Source organism: Lontra canadensis, unplaced genomic scaffold (genome assembly GCF_010015895.1).
Source record: "Lontra canadensis isolate GAN:19392208 unplaced genomic scaffold, GSC_riverotter_1.0 scaffold121, whole genome shotgun sequence".
Classification (NCBI taxonomy): domain Eukaryota; kingdom Metazoa; phylum Chordata; class Mammalia; order Carnivora; family Mustelidae; genus Lontra; species Lontra canadensis.
This window is the reverse complement of record NW_022631115.1, coordinates 3,414,721-3,436,848: the sequence shown is the minus strand read 5'-3', so window position 1 is coordinate 3,436,848 and position 22,128 is coordinate 3,414,721. Positions and strand designations below refer to the sequence as shown.

General features: G+C 34.6%; 1 protein-coding gene across 4 annotated transcripts in view; it reads right to left on the bottom strand.

The window, feature by feature from the left end:
• SNTG1 (syntrophin gamma 1) overlaps positions 1-22,128 on the bottom strand; it is an 890,620-nt gene that overhangs the window by 296,922 nt on the left and 571,570 nt on the right. For all 4 annotated transcript variants that reach the window (XM_032841184.1, XM_032841181.1, XM_032841185.1 and 1 more), the window contains one exon: positions 526-582. In XM_032841184.1, the coding sequence (XP_032697075.1) occupies positions 526-582 (57 nt within the window). The remainder of the gene's footprint in view (positions 1-525; positions 583-22,128) is intronic.

Sequence of the window (22,128 nt, the reverse complement as noted above, 5' to 3'; positions counted from 1 at the left end):
CAGGTATGGTCATTTTTAAAATAAATGAGATGCTAAAATTCTGTCTATCCTGTATACTTGGCATTGTGATATGAAAATTTGTTGGTTTCTTAAAAAAAGGAAAACTAACCAAAGAAAAAGATGAACAAAATCCAACTAAGTCTTAACTATGTATTATTAGTTTAAAACTTGTTCTTGCTCCATTCACTGAAAGGGCAGTGGCTCCTATTCTGGCTGGTTAGAGGAAGACATGCATATTATAACACAATATCTGACATGTTAAATGACACCAGAGAAAGTGAATGACCTATGTTCAATATCAGGTAAAATTCCCAAGTACTTTTTCTAAGAGAATTTCTAAACCAAAAGTTGCCCAAGGTTTTGTGAGAACTTACCTATTTTACATCTCATTCCAAATATTGAACAGTTTGCTATAGCCATTCTTATCTTATAGTATATTTTGATTAATCAGCAAAAAAATCAAAATACACAAAAATGCAGGCTTTACAGCATGGCCTTTGAGGATAGACTGAAAAGACAGGATACCTTTATGCTTAATCCAAATCCTCCTACAGTTTGTCTTCTAATGGTCACCGTTCTTTCCTGAAAGACAGGATTTTAAAAGAGGTTAGAATTTCACAATAATAGACTTACACACCATTTTCCTCCTTTCGGTTCTGTTTTTGTTCCTTTAAAAAAGAAACATTTTGTGACACCAAACAGGCTTTAATTTTTGCAACAAATGGATCATTTTGTAATTTTTAATCAAAGGTTAATTTATTTGTCTAGATAAAAGGGACTGTACGGTTATTAAACTTCCTTTCAATGATTCTCTGGACATATTTTGGAATTTTAACTTTTATCTTCTCATTTTCTCATTTTCATACTATGTATTCTTGTTGTCTAAGAAATGACAAGTTTGGGTTACAAAAAACTAACTCTGTGTCATTGGTAAATATTATCTTTGTCAACCAAGGTCTTATTTCCTTCAGTACTAAGTCATCTTGCTTGTGGAAATCTGAGAGCTGAGCTGGGATGCTACTATGTCCCAAACACATAAATGATTCATGTGTGTATCTAGGACTGAAACTGTGGATAAACCAGTTCATAATGATTGTTTATTTGGAAAAGATTGTATTTTATACCTAACTAATAATGACGATGGAATTATCAATTTTCAAAATCAATTATCTTTTTCCTTCAACAATGGTAAAGATAATTCAATCACTAGTGTCTAAAACAAAAATCACAAAAATCCACATTTGAACAAATCCTTTAATTTAAAAAAAATCAGTATTACTCTTTTAGGGCAATCGTTTCTACATCATGCTTATTTGGAAGTGTGTTGAAGCTTTTGTTTATTACCTTCTCAACTTACTTATAACTTTCTTATGTTTTGAACCTCCCCCTATCCATAACACTTTAAGACTTCCGCCCCTTTCTCCTGCTGTACTTGGGATAGATGTCTCTCCCTGAAAATGCCCAGCTTATTTGCTATGCTCTCTTTCTTATTGATTCTTTCAATAAGAAAGAATAGAGGGGCTATGTGGAGCAGTTTATATTATTTAAAAAGAACAAAGAGAAAATCTGGAAAATGTATGCTTCTGATGGTTCTTCCTAATACTTTAAGATAGTATAGTATAAAACCTCATCATGTTGGCAGTTACAAGATACTTTCATTTAGCCATGTTTTTAGATTTCATAAATAAAAGCAAAAAATGTTTAAAGAACAAGACCACTATACCAGAAATTGAGGTGTAATAAGTGTCATTTATTTTGAATTAAAAAATAAACATTTATGGTTGGAGATTGGTGCATAAGAAAAAAACTATTAGTACAAATGAATAACACTTAGTTATCCTAATTTTTTGTCATGTCCTAAGTAAATTGACCTATTTTAAAACTATAGATTTCACTCTTAAAACCTGTCCTCTAATTATATTTTCAAGTCAACATTAAAATTACACAAAGTAAGTTTATAGGTATATTACAATGTATGAAAAGGAACATGAAATATAAAACACATTATTCATGTTAAATAACACCATAAACTCTACTTTTTTATTTGTAAGCCAAATATTGTATCACTCCCCATTTTTTGGATCACAGATATGGGAAGAAACAGTACTTTAGAACTTATATTGCAATATCTATGTATATAAGCATAACTTCATGTACAAAAGCAAAAAGGAAAGTGGGCACATGCATTATACACACAGAAAATCTAATTTAAAATAAATTACATATTTATTAGAAATGTCGTTTTGTTAGACAAGGTAAGAGGAACCTGTTAAATTAAGTAATCATTGTTTATTTCTCACTAAAGGATTGATTAAAGCTATAAATTGAAAATAATGGAATTGAAATCAAAGAATCTACCAATGACTCAAGTATCCACAACTTAATATGTTCGGAAAATTACTTAATCCCTATGAATCTCTTTTTCCTAATCTGTAAAATGGTGATAAATAAGACAGTAACAGCTTTGTTTTGAGAATTAGTAATTGTGAAGGACCCTAGGATAGAGTAGAAACTTAATTAATATTCTCTCTCTCTCTCTCTCTCTCACACACACACACACATGCACATGCACAGACACAAATACACACAATCTGTTATTCTAGACAGATATTCTTATTTAGTAGTCACTTAAATATCTGATTAATATTTATCCACTTTGTATTCCAATAGTTACATCACAGAGTAACTCAAATACTGGAAGTCTCAGCTCAAGGATAAGCCAAATAAATGGTTATCTTTACTCTTATAAAACGGATAAGCAAACTGCTTTCACAAAACTGCCTATCAAACTAAACAGCTTTTTAGATAGTAGTTATTTTCTTAATTCCATGTCTATAAGGAACAAATTCTTGACTCCTTAAAATAAAGATTCATCTTTATTTTCTCAAAGTAAAGAAGTCAGTCTGTCAAAGAAAATGTATTTTATTAGTAAATCACTTCACCTAAATTTCCTACAATGTCTTGCACAAAAATCATTAGTCACAAGGACAACTTGATAAGTAAACTCTATTAACCAGCCAAATGTATACTGAAACACTGCTTTTCTTTGAAGTGACAACAAGCATGCCAGGGTGATCAAAGGTCTATGCAATGTCTTTACTCCTTCTCTACAAGACTGCTTTCCAGTCTTTGGTGGAGAATATTTAGAACACGTTACAAATCAAATACAAAATTGCTGATGCAGAAAGGAGTTTGGAGACTAGAGAGTCAGCAATAACAGCTGAAAATCTCAGAGACAGCAATTATTTTAATGTATTTTAAACACATGGGCACATGCACATATTATGCAAATCCCAGGCAACACCTTTATATGCTATTGCTTCATTAGCTTATTTTTTAAGAAAGTAAGGAGAACAAGCAAGACAAATTCATGTTTTAAGCCAAAATATTAAATTTATCACTGCAGGTAGTGGGAAGTATAGAATGGCAAAATAACTGTTCCCAGTGTGGCACCTTCCCGACGTTCTTCCCACTGTCTCTATGTTTGTGTTAGCTATACCCACTATCCCCTTTCCACCTCTTCATATTTGGTTCTTCCCTACTGTCCCCACCAAAATTTTTTTTTTTAATGCAATGTAATGAATTGTTTCATCTGTTCACCTCATAAATCAGAGAATATCTGAAAGCTGATCTGAAGTTGTATTTAGTTACATCTGGGGTGTCACAAAGACATTGCCTAAGTAACAAAGCCCTATCCTTCAGGAAACTAATGCATTATTGTTTATTTTATTCTTTAAAACACAAAATCAAGACAAATATCCCCATATACCTACATATACAAAAAGCCTCTCTTTAATCTTCCTATTCCTTATAAAATGTAAAGGATGGACTTATAAAAAGGTGCTGTAGGAGCACCTGAGTGGTTCAGTTGCCTAAGTGTCTGCCTTTGGCTCAGGTCATGATCCCAGGGTCCTGGAATAGAGAGCCTCAGGTCAGGCTCCCTGCTCAGTGGGGAGCCCGCTTCTCCCTCTCCCTCTGCTGCTCTCTGTTTGTGCTCTCTCACTCTGTCTCTCTCTGTGTTAAATAAATAAATACAATCTTTAAAAAAAAAAAAAAGATGGGCTGTATACCTAACTAATTAGCATAAATGTTTTGAAAAGAAAAAACAACTTGTTTTAAATCCTTCATTTGTTTTATGTAAAAATCAAATTACTGTCACCACTGCCCTCTGGATTATTATATTTGAATACTCCATGTATGCTGTATGAACTATACGGGAACTATAACCAAAATATACATGATGCCAAACATAAAGTGTTGTTATGGTATATCCCAAGTATAGAGATGTTTGAGATATGTAGTTGAAAAGAGAAGGAAGTAGTGAAAACAGTGCAGAAACTAGAGAGATTATCAAAAGGAGAATTGTTTGTACTGGTTATGTGGGGTGGAAATAAAGAAGATATACAAGAAAAGAGGGAATGTCATCAGTTCTTTTGATGGTTCAAGAAGACTATAAAAAGTTGAAAAAGGAATAATAATAAAAATGGTAGCTTCTAGGTACTGAAAATAAAATATGTGAACTGACAGGTTTCATAGCACATATAATTATTAAAATACATTGTGACCTTGACTTTTTTTGTCAACTATTTTTTCTGAGAGCTGAGGCTTGTTCATAGTTGAATTCCAAGAATTTAGCATAGGGCCTATATCAAAGTTAGGTTTTCATGCATTAAGTGAAAAACGAAAAGTTTTCTGCAAGTATTTTCCCAAGTAATCATCCTAACAACACAGGATAGACAATATTTTTCTAATTTAGAATGAGAAAACTAAATACAAAAGAGTTATATTAACTTGACAAGATCCAAATCATGATTTAAATGAAGGTATCTCTGATTCCACTATAACAACAGGACTGGGATGGGATGGAGAATTGGGATGAAAGAAAAAAATAAACTGGAAAATCAGGGTACATTGTAATAAAAAGAGAAGGAATTGTGAGAAACTGAATGTTTTCCCTCTAAAATCAAGAAAAAGGCAAGGATCATCTCATCATTCCTCTTACATTGTGCTTGGAGTCTCAACTAGTGCAATAAGGCAATAATCTGAAGATTTTCCAGATTGGAAAATCCCAAAGAATCAATAAAATCCTCATGGAAATAATAAATAATTATTCAAAGTCACAGGAGACAAAAAAATATACAAAAATCAATTGCTTTCCTATACATCACCCATGAGAAATTCAAATTTGAAATGAAAATCACAATATCATTTACAATAGCTCACAAAAAAGGAAATACTTGGTATAAATCTAACAAAATAAGTGAGAACTTATATATGGAAAACTACAAAACTCTGGAGAAAGAAATCAAAGATGATTAAAACAGAGATATTTTATATTCATGCACTAGAAGACTCAGTATTTTTAGGATTCAACTCTTCCCAACTAGATCTATAGAATCAATGCCATCCCAATCCCCAAATCTCTGCAAGCTATTTATGAATATTAATACACTGTTTCTAAGGTTAACATGGGAAGCCAAAAGACCCATAATAGCCACCACAATATTGAAGTAGAAGAAAAAGTTGGAGGACTCAGGATGCCTGATTCAGGACAGTAATTAAGACAGCATGAAATTTTTGAAGACTAAACACATAGATTATTGGAATAGAACAGAATGCCCCCAAACAAAACAAAACAAAGCAAAAGCAAACATGCAGTTGCAGTTAACTGATCTTTGACAAAGAAACAAAGGCAATCCAATGGCAAAAAGAAAGGATAGTCTTTTCAACAACCAAAAAAAAAAAAAAAAAGAAAAAAAAAAGGAAAGAAGAAAGAGGGAGGAAGGAAGGAAGGAGAAAGAAAGAAGGGAAGGAAGGGAGGGAAGGAAGGCAGGAAGGGAGCAATCTAGACATTGACGCCATTCCTTTCATAAAAATTAACACAAAATGGATCACAGATCTAAACATAAACACTATTATTATAAAACTTCTAAAAGAAAACAGGAGAAAATCTCTGACTTTGGGTTTAACAATGTGCTTTTCAATACAATATCAAAAGCATGATCCATAAAAAGAAACAATTGATGTTAAAGTATTTTAAAATTAAAAACATCTACTTTGTAAAAGATATGCTTAAGAGAATGAAAAGTCACAGATGTAAAGAAAATATTTGCATAATGCATTCTGGTAAAGGACTTGTTTCCAAAATATATGAAGAACTCTTAACACTTAGCAAGAAAATAAACAATCCAATTAAAATGTTGCCAAAATATTTGAGCAAGCACCCCATCAAAGAATATACAGATGGCAAGTAAACATATGAAAAGATGCTCAACATCATTTGTTATTAAGGAATTGCAGATTAAAATAATGAAGTAACATTACACATCTGCTAGGATGGCTAAAATCTAAAACATTGACTATATCAAGTGGGATACATCATCATAAGAATTCACCCTCCTTGCTGGTCGGAATTCAAGAGAGTTTGGTAGTTTCTCATAGAGTTCAAAGAAGTCTGAAAAGATTACATAGGAACTGCACTCCTACATATTTATTCAACTAATTTTAACATTTGTGTTTACCTAAAAACCTGCATAAACATATTTGTAACAGCTTTATTCATAATTGGCAAATCTGAAAGTGACCAAGATGCACTTTATTCATAGGATGGATAAAGAAACAAACAAAACTGTGTGTGGTACATCTCTACAAGAACATATTTATTCACTAGTAGAAAGAAATAACTGTCTAGCTTCAAAAAGACATGGAGAAACCTCAAATGTATACCACTAGGTAAAAGAAGCCAGTCTTAAAAGGATACATATTCTGATTCCATTTATATGACACTCTGAAAAGACAAAAGTATGGAGACAATGAAATGATCAGTGGTTGCCAGGGATTCAGGGAGAGAGAGGAAGGGCTGAATAAATGAAGCCCAGGAGATTTACAGGGTAATGAAACTATTCTTTTTGATATTATAATAATGGGTACATGACGTTAGGCTTTAGTTGAAAGCACATAAAACTTTAGAGAACAAAGAATGCTTCTTAATGAGATTCATTTAGAAGAGTCATTTAAGAAGTTAGAGGATCCAGAGAGGGAATGCAGCTGTAACAAAACAATCTCATTGCATTTAAAATGTCTGTTACTGGGGTGCCTGGGTGGCTCAGTGGTTAAAGCCTCTGCCTTCGGCTCAGGTCATGGTCTCAGGGTCCTGGGATCGAGTCCCACATCGGGCTCTCTGCTCAGCAGGGAGCCTCCTCCTCCTCTCTCTCTCTGCCTGCCTCTCTGCCTACTTGTGATCTGTCTGTCAAATAAAAAAAAAAAAAAAAAAATGTCTGTTACTATCTCCTTGAAAGGAATACCGGTAAATGTGCTGAACTAGGTAACTTTGGTAATGAATGGAATCAGTAAGACAAAAAGCTAAAGACTAAAGACAAAAGGGACTGCACATGGTATTGTATTCTGGTTATTCTGGTTGAGAAAGCTCTTCCACATGAAGGTATGGTTAATAATTCTGATTATATATATATATATATATATATATATGAATTAAACAAGTAAGTTGATAGTAGATGGGAACAACCAGTTTCTTACTGTTGGAGTGGGAATTTACAACAAGGGGAAAAGGCTAAAACAGTCTGTTGTGTAATGGAAGACAGTTAAAGATAGCTGTATGAACTCATGCTTAGTGTAATGTGGATACAGATGGTTACACACAGAAATATTTAAAGATATAGGAATATATATAGATTATCTTTCATCCTTTTAAAAATAGTTTTACAGGAATACAATTCATATACCATAAAACCAACTATTTAAAGTGTACAATTTAATGAATTTTAGTATATGCACAGTTATGCATTCATCACCATAATCAATTTTGAAATATTGGCATTTTTCAAAATGTAACCCCATATCCTTCAATCCTTAAAGCCCATCCTAGCCTTAGGGATCTACTAATTATGTAACTATCTACTAATTAATCTAACCAATTAATCTAACTAATTAGTAGATATACTAATCTACTTTCTATCTCTATAGATTTGCCTACTATGGACATTTCACATAAATGGTATCACACAGTGTACGGTCCTTCATGTTGGCTTCTAACCATGATATTTTCAAAGTTCACCTATGTTGTAGCATGTATCAATATTTAATTTTTATTAATTAAATATTAATTTACATTAATGACATTCCACCACATGGGTATGCCACATTTTATTTATCCATTCTTCCACTGACAGACAGGTTTTTACACTATTTGGTTATTATAAATAATGCTGCTATAAACTTTTGTGTGCAAATTTTGTATGTACCTACGTGCTTTTTTCCTTTGATCCTATGCTAAAGAGTTTTGGGAACTGTTAGAATGTTTTCCAATGAAGCTATACCATTCTACAATTCTCACCAGTAGTGTCTGAGAATTCCAACTTCTCCACGTCTTCACTAACATTTGCCCTTATCTATCTTTGTTATTATAACCATCCCAGTGGCTATAAAGTATTTCATGTGGCTTTGATATATATTTCCTTTATGGCTAACAAGGTTGAGCATCTCTTCATTTGCTTATTGGTTATTTATATACCTTCTTGGGAGAAATGTCCCCTTGAACCCTTTGAATGTGTCACAGTATTTTATACCTATGTTGTCTTCTAAGAGTTTCATATTTTTAGCTTTTATATTTAGATTTTTGATCCATTTTGAGTTAATTTTTGTAATGGTGTAAGTTCCCAAATTCATTATTTTGCATGTGGATATCCAGTTAATCTGATACCATTGGTTGAAGAGATAATTTTTCCCCATTGGTCTTGTCACCCCTGCAAATTAATTGATTGTAAATATGAAGGTTTATTTCTGAACTCTGAATTCTATTTCAATGACTGTATCACTATCCATATGCCATATGGGGACATATCTCACACTGTCCAAATTACCACTTCTCTAAAACTGCTAAGTTTTTTTTTTTTTAATCAGGAAGTGTGAGTGTCTCAAATTTTTCTTTTATAAAATTGTTTTGGCTATTCTAAGTCCCTTTCATTTTTATATGAATCTTAGCATTAGTTTGTCTATTCCTACAAAGAAATAAGCTTGGATTTTAATGGAGTTTGATCTGTAAATCAATGTGGAGATTACTAGTATTTTAACATATCATTATATTCTGGAGCTCGTGAAAAAAGAATGCCTTTCCATGTATTTAGATCTTCTTTAATATCTTTCAGTGTTTTTTGTTGTTGTTGTTGTTTTTCGTTTTCAGAATATATATTTTGTACATTTGCAAATTTAATCCTAAGTGTTTCATTCTTTTTTTTTTAAGATTTTATTTATTTGACAGACAGAGATCACAAGTAGGCAGAGAGGCAGGCAGAGAGAGAGGGGGGAAGCATGCTCCCTGCTGAGCAGAGAGCCCAATGTGGGGCTCGACCCCAGGACCCTGGGATCATGACCTGAGCTGAAGGCAGAGGCTTTAACCCACTGAGCCACCCAGGTGCCCAAGTTTTTCATTCTTTTTAAAAACTAAAAAAAACTTTTTAAAAACCCCATCTTTTCGATGGGGGCGTCTGGGTGGCTCAGTGGGTTAAAGCCTCTGCCTTCAGCTCAGGTCATGATCCCAGGGTCCTGGGGTCGAGCCCCACATTGGGCTCTCTGCTCAGCAGGGAGCATGCTTCCCCCCTCTCTCTCTGCCTGCCTCTCTGCCTACTTGTGATCTCTGTCAAATAAATAAATAAATAAAATCTTAAAAAAAAAAAAAACCTATTTTCGATGAATAATGTTATTTAGAGTTTAGAACTCCTTTGTTCTAAGGAAGTAATAGCATTCTTTGGGAGAAGGCTTAGGCATTAAACTCACTTTCCTAGATAATTTCACAAAATCTAAGCAATTAAGGAGAATATATTTTAAAATGTTCATCTTTATGGTTTCTTGTGGGGATAATATTTAAAGGACATCTGGGGTACCTTGTTTCCTTCCTTTTGGTTTTATTCCTTGGCAACCCCTAAGGACCCTTCTCCTGCTAAGCTGATGGTAGAGGAAAAGGTAGGCTGACATTCCCCAAAGCCTGTTGGCAAATGTAATTTGTAATGAGTCCTTCCTGAATTAACAGTTAGACATGGAAGTTGTTTGAAATTTAAATATTTCCTGTTTATTTTTAAAGGTACCATTGCAGAGAATGGAATAGCACCTTTCCACTTTCATATTCTCCACCACCTATGAAACTGAAATCTTATCTTTATAGTTTTGTTCTGACAAATGAGCATCTATAATGGAATCAAGGGGTAAAGTGATGTCAATTAATATGGCCAAATTCAGTCAGTGGTGAATCCTTTGAATTGAAATCTAGGCACTGTGAGCAACCACCCATGTGGTTGTCCCCTGATCCATTCCGTCTCCTATTTTCTAACACTTATTAAGATTATGACAGCTCTGAGAAGTCCTGTATTAAGCATGCTATTTCTTTTTTTTTAATCTACTGTTTCCCTAACTGAAAAATTTACTCTGTGATTTCTAATTGTTTCAGACACATATATATCTAAAAGGTCATGTGGAACAAAGATTCACTCACTTTTAATCACCAATCACAATAAATTGTGTTTGAATATGTCATACCCATAAAACCTCTAGGCAGATTATAAAAGAACATTTGAGTTATTTGTCCTAGAATATGTTTGAATCATTATATGAAAATAATTTTGAAAATGTACATAACCACTGTTTATGTTTTCAATAGTCCAGTTTTCAAAAAGGGATTTATACATTTATAAATATTGATATTAATAATGATTATATTTCTGTGGTATTTCATATCTGAGTGGAATTAGCTTTTAATTTTATAATGCCATTAAATAATGATTGTGATAGTTGCCTTTGTCATCTTATAGTAATATTATTATAGTAATATTATTAATCTTGACTTTTGCTTTTCCTGAGATCCTTGTTTTAGGTTTGTTTACACACACGCACACACACACACACACGCATAATCTACTTGTTCGTTTTGTTGAGAGGATCTAGAAGAAACAATATCCTGTTCCATTGTTTTTGTTTTTGTTTTTTGTTTTTTTGTTTTTTTGTTTTTAAATGCTAGTCTTGGCCCAGTTTGAGGCCCTGGCTTGAAGCTGGACAGTTCGCCTCTGGAATAACAAACTAAGTCCACACCCAACCACCTCCCTGACTGGGGTCTCACTCTCAGGGTCACTACCCATCTGCCCTAATCACTCATGACCTGGCACCAGACAACTAAGAACCTAAGAGCTAAGAACTGCCTATGCCTCAAGCTTGCTGCAATTATTCAAACTAGCCAATGACTAACCTCGCTCCCTGTTATATTCTGAGGAGGGAGTGACGTGAAAGAAGGTCACTGGGGTACTTCATCTCACTGTTTCTGCCTCCTTAATTTTCAGTGAAATGCCCCACTACAGCCATATTCCCTGAGCCTCTGGTTCACCCTCTAAAAGCAAATTTCATCTTTGCTTACTGTTAGGGACAGACTGGGGAATGAGGATTTGTGATCTAAGAAAGGCAATCCAGTTCTTTAAAACTTTACACAGAAATGCAGTTTCTGTCTTGAGCCCTTCCTGAACCCAGGACTTCATTGGACTCTTAGGCTTTAAATTCTTGAGTTTTTGTGCCACGTGAAGTTTGGGTTTGACTACTTCACATTGCCTATGTTAGCAGCTCCATTTCAGGCACTGAGATTTTAGCTTTCTCTAATCTATTGTCAGTTGTCTCTCACCCCACCAAATTGTTGCCAGCTTCCAGCTGGAACTTCTTTTCATTTTCCTCTGCTTTATGTCTCTCTTGAAGTGATATATAGATTTGCTCTAAGTCAAGTCTGCACGCACTGAGCTTTACTTAGCCGATTTCCACACAGGACACCCGTCTTCATACTTGAACTGGAAGTACTGTGTCTGTGCATGCAATCACCATATTTCTCTGTGAGGTGACACTTTTCTGCTGTGGTTTTTGGATGAAGGGAAAATGAAATAAACTTCAGTTAAAATTAAAACTTTTATGGGAATGTTAAAGGGAAAAATATAAAAAGAGTCAAACTTTTCAAAAGGGGTAATTAAAGGATAATTATTCAGAATAGCTTAAATACAGAATTCAAAACCAAGAGAGATGAGACCTTCTTATTTCCTTTTTTGAAATGGTAAATATTTCAAATAGTTGATAAATGGCTACTACATAGGAGACACTATTTTATCTGTTGTAACTCAAAAGAGAACAAAACATCAAAAATCCCTGCTGTTAGGTGTTCACATTCTAATTGGGAGACAGGTTAAGGGCAATGCACGCTTTGGAGAAAAATAATGCCAGAGAGATAGAACTTCTTTCTAATGAAAATGGAATAAAAATGGTCTCTTTGAGGTGATGACACTTGAGCACAACTGGTTTTGGTGAGAAAATAATAAGTGAAAATATACACAGATAAAGGGTATTTCAGGAGAGAAGGGCCAAGAAGTCCAAAAACCCTACAATGAAATTCACCTGATATACTCAGGAAGTATCAGGTATACCCAGAAAAAAAAGGACAGATTTCTTTCTTTCTGATCTATATGCCTTTCATTCCTGTTTTAATGCCTTACTGCTCTAGCTAAAACCTCCAGTATTCCATAGGAAAGCAGTGGTGTGAGCAGACATCTTTGCCTTATTCACAAACTTAGGGGGAATGTATTTCATTTTTTAGTATTAACTATGTTATTAACTATAAATTTGTGTAGATATTCTCTTTAAAATTATAGAAGTTCCTGGTTTTCTGATAGTTTTTATCATGAATTGACTTCACTGATTACTTTTGGATTTTAAATCAGTCTTATATTCCTAGAATAAACCCAACTTTATTGTGATGTATAATTCCTTACAGTGTTGAATTCTATTTGCTAACATTCTAAGAATTTTTGTGTCTGTATTCATGAAGTATATCGATCCATAGTTTTAAGTTGTGTACTGCCTCTTGTTCTGGTATCAGAATAAGTTTAAAGAATGAAATGTTACGTATTACCTCTGCTTCTCTTTTCTGGAGGGAGACTTTATAGATTTTTTATTAATTATTCTTTGGTAGAGTTCTCCAACAAAACTACCTGAGACCTGAGATTCCTTTTTATAGAGTTCTTTCATTATAGGAAATTCCATTTCCTTAATTATAAAACAATCGGTTTCATATGGCCTGAGTTGTTTGAAGAATTAGCCAACTTCACCTAATTTGTTAAACTGAGGTGTGTAGAGTTGTTCATAATCCAGGGACACCTTGTTTTATTGTGCTTCACTTCATTACACTTCACAGATAGTGTGTTTTTTTTATACACTGAGGCATTGGGGGACCCGAGTATCAAGCAAATCTACAGGCACTTTTGCTCACTTATGTCTCTGTGTCACATTTCAGCAATTCTCAAAATATTTCCAACCTTTTCCTTATTAATTATGTCTATTATGGTGAACTGTGATCACTGTCTTTGATGTTATGGTTGTAATTGTTTTGGGGGCACCACAAAGCATGCCCATATGAAACATCAAACTTCATAAATATCATGTATGTTCTGACTGTTCTCCAACTAGTTATTCCTCCATCTCTCTCCCTCTTTTGGGGCTTCCCTATTCCCTGGGATACGAGAATATTGAAATTAAACCAATTTAAACGTATTAAACCAAATTAAACCAATTGAAATTAAACCAATAAACATATTCCCTGAGATACGGGCTATATTGAAATTAAACCAATCAATAACTCTAAATAGGCTCTCAGTGTTGAAGTGAAAGGAAAAGTTGCATATGTCTCAATTTAAATCAAATGTCAGAAATGAGTGAACTTAGGAACTTATGTTGAAAACCAGACAGGCCAGAAGTTGGGCCTGTTGCATCAAACTGTTAGCCAAGTTGTGAATGCAAAGGAAAAGTTCTTAAAGGAAATTAAAACTTCCACTCCAATAAACACACAAATGATCATAAAGTAAAACAACCTTATTGCTGATATGGAAAAAGTTTTAATGGTCTAGATAGAAGGTCAAACCAGTCACAATATTCCCTTAAGCCAAAGCCTAATCCATAGCAAGGCCCAACTCTCTTCAATTCTGTAAAGACTGAGAGAGATGAGGAAGCTACTGAGAAAAAGCTTGAATCAGAGGTTGGTTCATGTGCTTTGAGAAAACTAACCACCTCCATAACTTATGAGGAAGATGAGGAAGAAAGTGCTGATGTAGAAGCTGAAGCAAGTTATTCAGAAGATCTAGTGAAGTTCATGCTCGTAGGTGGCTACACTAAACAACAGATTTTCAGTGTAGATGAAACTGCCTTACATTGGAAGAAGATGCCACCTAGAACTTTCATAGCTAGAGAGGAGGTCCCAATGCCTGGCTCAAAGCTTAAAAACACAGGCTTACTGTTTTGTTAAGGTCTAATGCAGTTGGTGACTTTATATTGAAACCAATGCTCATGTGTCACTAAAAAAATCCTAGGGACCTTCAAAATAATGCTAAATCTACTCTATCTGTGTTCTAAAATTGAAACAACAAAGTATGGATGGCAGCACATCTGTTTATAAAATGGTTTATTGAATGTTTTAAGCCTCCTGTTGAGATGTATTGCTTAGAAAAAAAGATTCTTTTGGGGGCACCTGAGTGGCTCAGTTGTTAAGTGTCTGCCTTCTGCTTAGGTCATAATCCCAGGGTCCTGGGATTGATCCCTGTCTTGGGGGGGGGGGGTTCCTGCTCAGCAGGAAGCCTGCTTCTCCTTCTCACACTACTCCTGCTTGTGTCCCCTCTCTTGCTGCCTGTCTCTCTGTCAAATAAATAAATAAAATCTTTTAAAAATTATAAGAAAAAGAGATTCCTTTTAATATTTTATTATTTGCTCACAATATACTTCATCACCCATGAACACTGATGGAAAACAATGAGATTAATATTGTTTTTATGCCTGCTAACACAACATCCATTCTGTAGCCCATAGATCAAGGTGTTGTTTAGACTTTCAAGGCTTATTATATAAGAAATACATTTTGTAAGGTTGTATTTGCCATACATGGTGATTCCCTGACAGATCTGGGCAAAGTAAATTAAAAACCTTCTAGAAAGTATTAACCATTCAGGATGTCACTAAGAACATTCATGATTCATGGGAAGAGGTCAAACCATCAACATTAACAGGAGTTTGAAAGAAGTTAATTCCAACTTTCATGGATGACTTTGAGCAGTTTGAGACTTCAGTGGAGGGAGTAACTGCTGATGTGGTAGAAATACCAAGAGAACTAAAATTAAAGTGGAGTCCAAAGATGTGACTGAATAGCTGCAATCTCATGTTAAAACCTGAAGAGATGAAGAGTTGCTTCTTACGGATGAGCAAAGAAAATAGTTTCTTGAAATGGAAACTACTAGTGAAGATGCTGTGATTAGTGTTGAAATAACAAAACAAGATATAGAATATTACATAAACATAGTTAATAAAGCAGTGACAGGGTTGAAAAGATGGACTCCTATTTTGAAAGAAATTCTACTGTGGATAAAATGCTATCAAATAGCATCACATGAAGTGTGTAAACCTGGCAATTCACAGACCTGTACCCCTGGGGAAAAAAATATATATGTTTATAAAAAATAAAATTAAAAAAAAAATAGCATCACATGCTATTGAGAACTCATGGGTGAAAGGAAGAGTCAACTGTTGCAGCAAACTTCATTAGTGTCTTAAAGAAATTGCCCCAACCATCCAACCTTGAGCAACCACCATCCTAATCAGTCAGTGGCCATCAGCATTAAGACAAGAACTTCCACAAGCAAAAAGATTATGACTTGTTGAAAGTTCAAATGATAGTCAGCATTTTTAAGCAATAATGTATTTTTAACTGTGGTATGTACTTTTTTTTTTTTAAGAGAGAACACTATTACATACTTAAGATACTATAGCATATTGTAAACATAACGTCTATACACAGTAGAAGACCAGAAAATTCATTTGATTAGCCTTACTGTGATATTCCCTTTCCTGTGGTGATCTGGAACTGAATCCATATATTCAGTATCTTTTCTTCATCAGTCTTACTGGGGGCTTGTCAATTTTACTGATCTTTTCTAAAAACCTGGTTTTTGTTACATTTATTTCCTCTCCTGATTTTTCCTCAATTCATTTTTTCCTTCTGTTTTTATTTCATTGATTTCTGCTCTTTATTATTTCCTTCATTCTACTTGCTTTATATTTATTTTGCTTTTGTTTTTTCCATGTCCTCTGCATGAAAGTTTTTATTATTGACTCTAAATTTTCTTCTTTTCTAATGTATGCATCTAATGCTACTTCCCTCTCGATACGACTTTTGCTGAATCCAACACATAGTGATATGCTATATTTGATTCAATTCAATGTATTTTTAGATTTCCCTTGAGACATTTTAATTGACTCATTATTATTTAGAATTGCATTGATTAGTTTCCAAGTGTTTGGTAATTGCCTTCTTTCTGTTTTTGATTTCTAGTTTGACTCAATTATACTTAAAGAACACACTTTGTATTTCAATTCTTTTAAATTTCCTAACATATGTTTTATGGCTCCCAGTGTGTTCTTTCTTGATAAATGTTCTCTGTTCATGTTTTAAACACATACATAATATGCTTTATGTTCTGTAAATGTTAATTAGATCTGGTTGGTTAAAGAGTTCAAATATATTGCTGAATTGGCCTATCAATTTTTGAGAGAGGATGTCAAAGTCTTTAAATATAACTGTGGATTTCTCTATTTCTCCCTTCATTTCTATCACTCTTTGACTCATGTATTATGCAGTTGTTTTGTTTGTTCATACACACTTAAGATTGCTATACGTTTCTGATAAGTTTACCTTTTGTTATTATGTAATATATTCCTTTGCACCTGATAATTTTTGTTTTGCCCCAAGGTCCACTCAGTCTGATATTCCTATCTACTCTTTCTGAGGTCTGCTTTTCTCAATTAACAGTTTCATTAATGACATATCTTTATAGATGTTTTCATAATTTTATTTTCAACTTATTTATATCATTTTACTTGATATAAGTCTTACAGAGAGGATAGCATGAATTTATTTTTTTATTCACACTTCTAATCTCTACCTTTTAATGTATAAGTTTGCACCAATAAAATAAAACTGAATTTAATTTAATCAAATAATTGATATGTTAATTCTGGCATTTTATTTTATTTTATAATGTCTCTGTTCTCTCTGTTAATTTCTCCCCTCCTTTTCACTGTTTTCCTGTAGATATCTATATATTATTTTTAGAATTACATTTTGATTTATCTATAGTGCTTTTTGAGCATGTCTCTGTATAACATATTTAGTACTTGTACACTAAGTAGGCAGTGGATTTGTTATAGGTAGTATCACTGTCTCCCAGTGCCAATATTTTACCAATGCAAAGCAGATGAAGAATACCTATCTTCATTTATGTCCTTTACCTTGTTTTATTTCTAATATAATTGCCTTTAATATGTCCTCTATGATCACTGAGAACCACATTAAACATTGCTACAATTCTTGCTGAACCTTCATCCATCATTTAGAAAACTCGATAGAAAGAAAAGGTATTGTATTTCCCATATTTTTACTCTTTCCATTGTTCTTTCTTCCTTTGTCTTATTCCAATTTCTTTCCTCTTCATTTACTTTCTGCTTATAAAGTCTTTTTTAGTCATTCTTTAGAATATCTCTGTTGGTAAAAATTTTTCTTAGTTTTCCTGTTTCTGACAATGTATCAGTTTCCCCTTGATTACTGAAGAATATTTTTGACATATATAGAAATCTGAGTTGACAGTTGCTTCTTTTCAGCCTTTGGAGTACTTTGCCACTTCTAGGGGAAAACTCCTGTCATTTACAGTAGACTGTTTCCTCCCTGTTTCTAATATGTTAACCTTTTTTCTTTCTGCTTTTAAGATTTTTTTTTTCTTTAGTTTTCAGGATTTGGCTATGATGTATCTTGACATGGGTTTCTTGGTTTTATCTTTTTGAGATCTGCCCTACTTCCTGAATGTGTAGTTATATCTTACAAAATTTGGGAGTTTTCAGTGAGTATTTCTTCAAGCACTCTGAGCTCTAATCTCTTTCTCTTTTCCTGGGACTCCGATGAAATAAATGTTAGAGCTTTTGTTAGAGTCCCATGTGTCCCATTTTTTCCCCCAGTTCAATTTCTCTCTTTTGTTCAGAAAGGTAATTTCTATTTTTCCATCTTAAAGTTAATTAATGTTTTCTCTATCTTCTCCATTCTGTTGTTGAGCCCATCCATTGAGTTTTTATTACAATTGTATTTCCAGTTCTATAATTTCCACTTTTGCTAAGATCTATTTTCTCATTTGTTTCAATCCTGTTTGTAACAAACATGAAGAAATTTTATGACAGCTACTTTATAATACTTGTTAGATAATTGTAACATCTGTATCATTTTATGGTTGGCATCTGTTGATTGTCTTTTCTCATTTAAGGTGAGAATTTCCTTGTTACTGCTGGTCATAGGTGGAATTCCAGCTGCTTTCCAGGCCTCCACAGACAAAACCATGGCTGGAGGCATAGGAATGCCTCATTACTGCTCCCCGAGAGTTCTCAGCTGACACTATTGTGAAGGGGGGTTCAATGGGCTGTAGTGAAAATCCTGACTTTTTGCAAGGCCTCCTTGTGTACCTCTCCAGTGTGATGTGAAGGAAAAAAAAAAACATATTTCTTTAAACATCAACTTTCTCTGTCTGTGACATAAAACAACAGAAGAAATCAGTTCTAAGGGGGAAAATAGTAAATGTGTCATTTTAAAAAAATGACCATTTTAATTAAAAATTTTGCTCTTTAATTTATTATGTTAAATCATGTAAATAGCAATTACATAAATTATATGGAACTTGTTTTCACAATATGACATTTAATTTCACCTCGTTTGTGTGATTCTTCATTTCCGAAACAATCCAAATGTTAGCCTATGAATCTTAATCTCATTGAAATATTACATATTTAATTAAAATAAAATTCTATGGAAGCAATATAACCTTCATAAATCTATAATCTTTTTTTTTAAAGATTTTATTTATTTATTTGACAGACAGAGATCACAAGTAAGCAGAGAGGCAGGCAGAGAGAGAGGAGGAAGCAGGCTCCCCGCTGAGCAGAGAGCCTGATGCGGGGCTTGATCCCAGGACCCTGGGATCATGACCTGAGCTGAAGGCAGAGGCTTTAACCCACTGAGCCACCCAGGCGCCCCATAAATCTATAATCTTTAGAATATCCCTAGGCTCTTTTTTACCAATATCATATTAAGAACACTTTACTTAGGTGTCAAGTAATCATAATGGAAATCCTTTGCATTTAAAAATCATTCATTCACTCATAGAACATTTTTTTTTTGAGGTGACAATTGTTGTTTTCTAACTTTATACAGAAAGGCTACTGCCTAAATTCTTAAAATTGTTCATCCAGAATAATCATTCAATATTATAGGCAAAGTGAACTACAGAAAGGAACAAATATCCAGATCAGTAGATTGTTCATTGCTTTAGGAATCAATTATGACCTCAGATAAAGTTCTGGAACCAAGGCAAACACAAGTAAATAGTTGAAAAACAGAAAGTGAGAAGAAGGGAACCAACTTTTATTTTTCACCTTAAGCAGCCTCCAAGGTAATGCAATCTCATTTAATGTTGTCACAGTGAATTATGTAAATTATATAAATTTTTCACTCATGGGAACCAAGATTCAGAGAAGATAATTAACTCACATAGTGTCACAAAGCTAGCAAGTGGTGAGGCTGAGATTACAAGCCAGGTTTGCTTAATTTCAAAGCCAATAGATTTCCACCATAAAACATACCCATGTGTGCACGCGCACACACACACGCGCGTGCGCACACACACACACAAAAACACAAAACTATCTTAAATCTGGCATTCCTTAGAGTCAGATATGCTAAAATATTTCTCCAGGACAACATACAAAAAAATGATGGATAAACAAAAAATAATGCCAAAGCATAGACAGGGAGATAAGAGAAGAGGAAAAAATATCTCAGTTGTCTGTCAGAATGAAAATGAAATGTCAATCAAGGTGTGGGAAGGCTCTGCACAAGCAATGGCCCTGCTTGCATTCATCCTGGGCCTGTGACTGGCAGGAACTAGGCAAGGTGAGAGGTGGCATTATAATAGTGGGTAAGCATGAAAAATATTTCTACCACCCAAAGGGCTATAGTAGAAAACTTGTTCATTTTGAATTTTGCTCTGAATGAAAGAATTAAGAAGAAATTCTCCTGAGATTTTGTAAATATTATTGCCCTATAGGTGGGTTTGAGATGAGGTTCACACTACCTTTCTGGCCTCAAATCCCAATACAGAATTTAGTTTAAAGGGTATCTCATTGCTAGTATCCTTGGACAACCTGCAAAAGCAAATGCAAATGTAAATTTTATATTTGTGACACATTATATAGCTGAACCCCAAGAAATACCCAGAGTGCCAAAAACCCTCGGCTCACAGTGAAAAATCACAGGAAGAAATAGAGCACGATGAATGAGTCAACACAGTAACAAACCAACAAACAAGGAACAATAAGTATATTATGATCTACAAACACTTCAGGTACTGGAATTCCAAGGACACCACATAGATAGGATTCTTAATATGATTACTAGAACAGGAAGAGATATTAAATGTATGACATAAAACATTATGACAGTGACATAAAACATTATGTAGCAAATACAAAGTGGGATCAAATAGAACTTTTAGAAGCAAAAAAAAAAAAAAAAAAAAAAAAAAAAAACCCATAATTACCAGAATCAGAATTTCAATAAACAGTTTAAACAACAGAGTGAATGTAACCTGAGAGAGAGTTAGTGAAGTGAAAGAACATGAAGGAGTTACTGTCAGTGCTCCAGAGAGACAAACAATAAAATATAAGAAAGTAAGAGAATGAAGAATTAGGGGAGATGATCTAACATCCACCTAAAATGTATTACCAAGGGGAAAGAACAGAGAGATTGGGAAATATGCATACTTTTAAAAAAATAATTGCTGGAGATTGGGGAGGAGTCAAGATGGAGGAGAAGTAGCAGCTGAGACTACTTCAGGTAGCGGGAGATCAGCTAGATAGCTTATCTAAAGATTGCAAACACCTACAAATCCAACAGGAGATCGAAGAGAAGAAGAACAGCAATTCTAGAAACAGAAAATCAACCACTTTCTGAAAGGTAGGACTGGCGGAGAAGTGAATGCAAAGGGACGGGAAGACAGACCCCGGGGGGGGGGGGCCGGCAAGCGGCGGAGCAACGGAGCACAAAATCGGGACTTTTAAAAGTCTGTTCCGCTGAGGGACATCGCTCCAGAGGCTTAACTGGGGTGAAGCCCACGCGGGGCCAGTGTGGCCTCAGGTCCCGCAGGGTCACAGAAGGATCGGGGTGTCTAAGTGTCGCAGAGCTCGCAGGTATTAGAACAGGGAAGCCGGCTACAGAGACGGAGCCGAGGAGTGAGCTCACAGCTCGGGCTTACCTTGAACCGGTCGCAGGCTCGGTGAGCTCGGAGCGCGGCCGGAGGCCAGGGTGACGGGAGTAATTGGGCGCTGTTCCCTGAGGGCGCACTGAGGAGTGGGACCCCTAGCTCTCGGCTCCTCCGGGCCGGAGACTGGGAGGCCGCCATCTTCCTTCCCGTCCTCCGGACTCTACGGAAAGCGCTCAGGGAACAAAAGCTCCCGAAAGCAAACCCGAGCGGATTACTCAGCCCGGCCCCTGGTAAGGGCGGTGCAACTCCGCCTGGGGCAAAGACTCTTGAAAATCACTACAACAGGCCCCTCCCCCAGAAGATCAACAAGAAACCCAGCCAGGACCAAGTCCACTTACTAGGAGTGCGGTTTCAATACCAAGGAGAGCAGCAGAATTCCAGAGGAGGAGAAAGCAAAGCACGGAACTCATGGCTTTCTCCCCATGATTCTTTAGCCTTGCAGTTAATTTAATTTTTTTTTTCTTTTTCAATTTTTTTCTCTTCTTCTGCTAAATTTTTTTAAACTTTTACCCTTTTCTTTTTTAACGTTTTTTAACTAGTTTATCCAATATATATATATTTTTTCCTTTTTATATTTTTTTCATTATTGGTTTTCTTTTTTTTATTTGTTTCTTTTTTCTTTTTTATTTTATTTTATTTTTTTTTCTTTCTGAACGTCTTTTTATCCCCTTCCCCCCCCCCTCACGATTTGGGATCTCTTCTG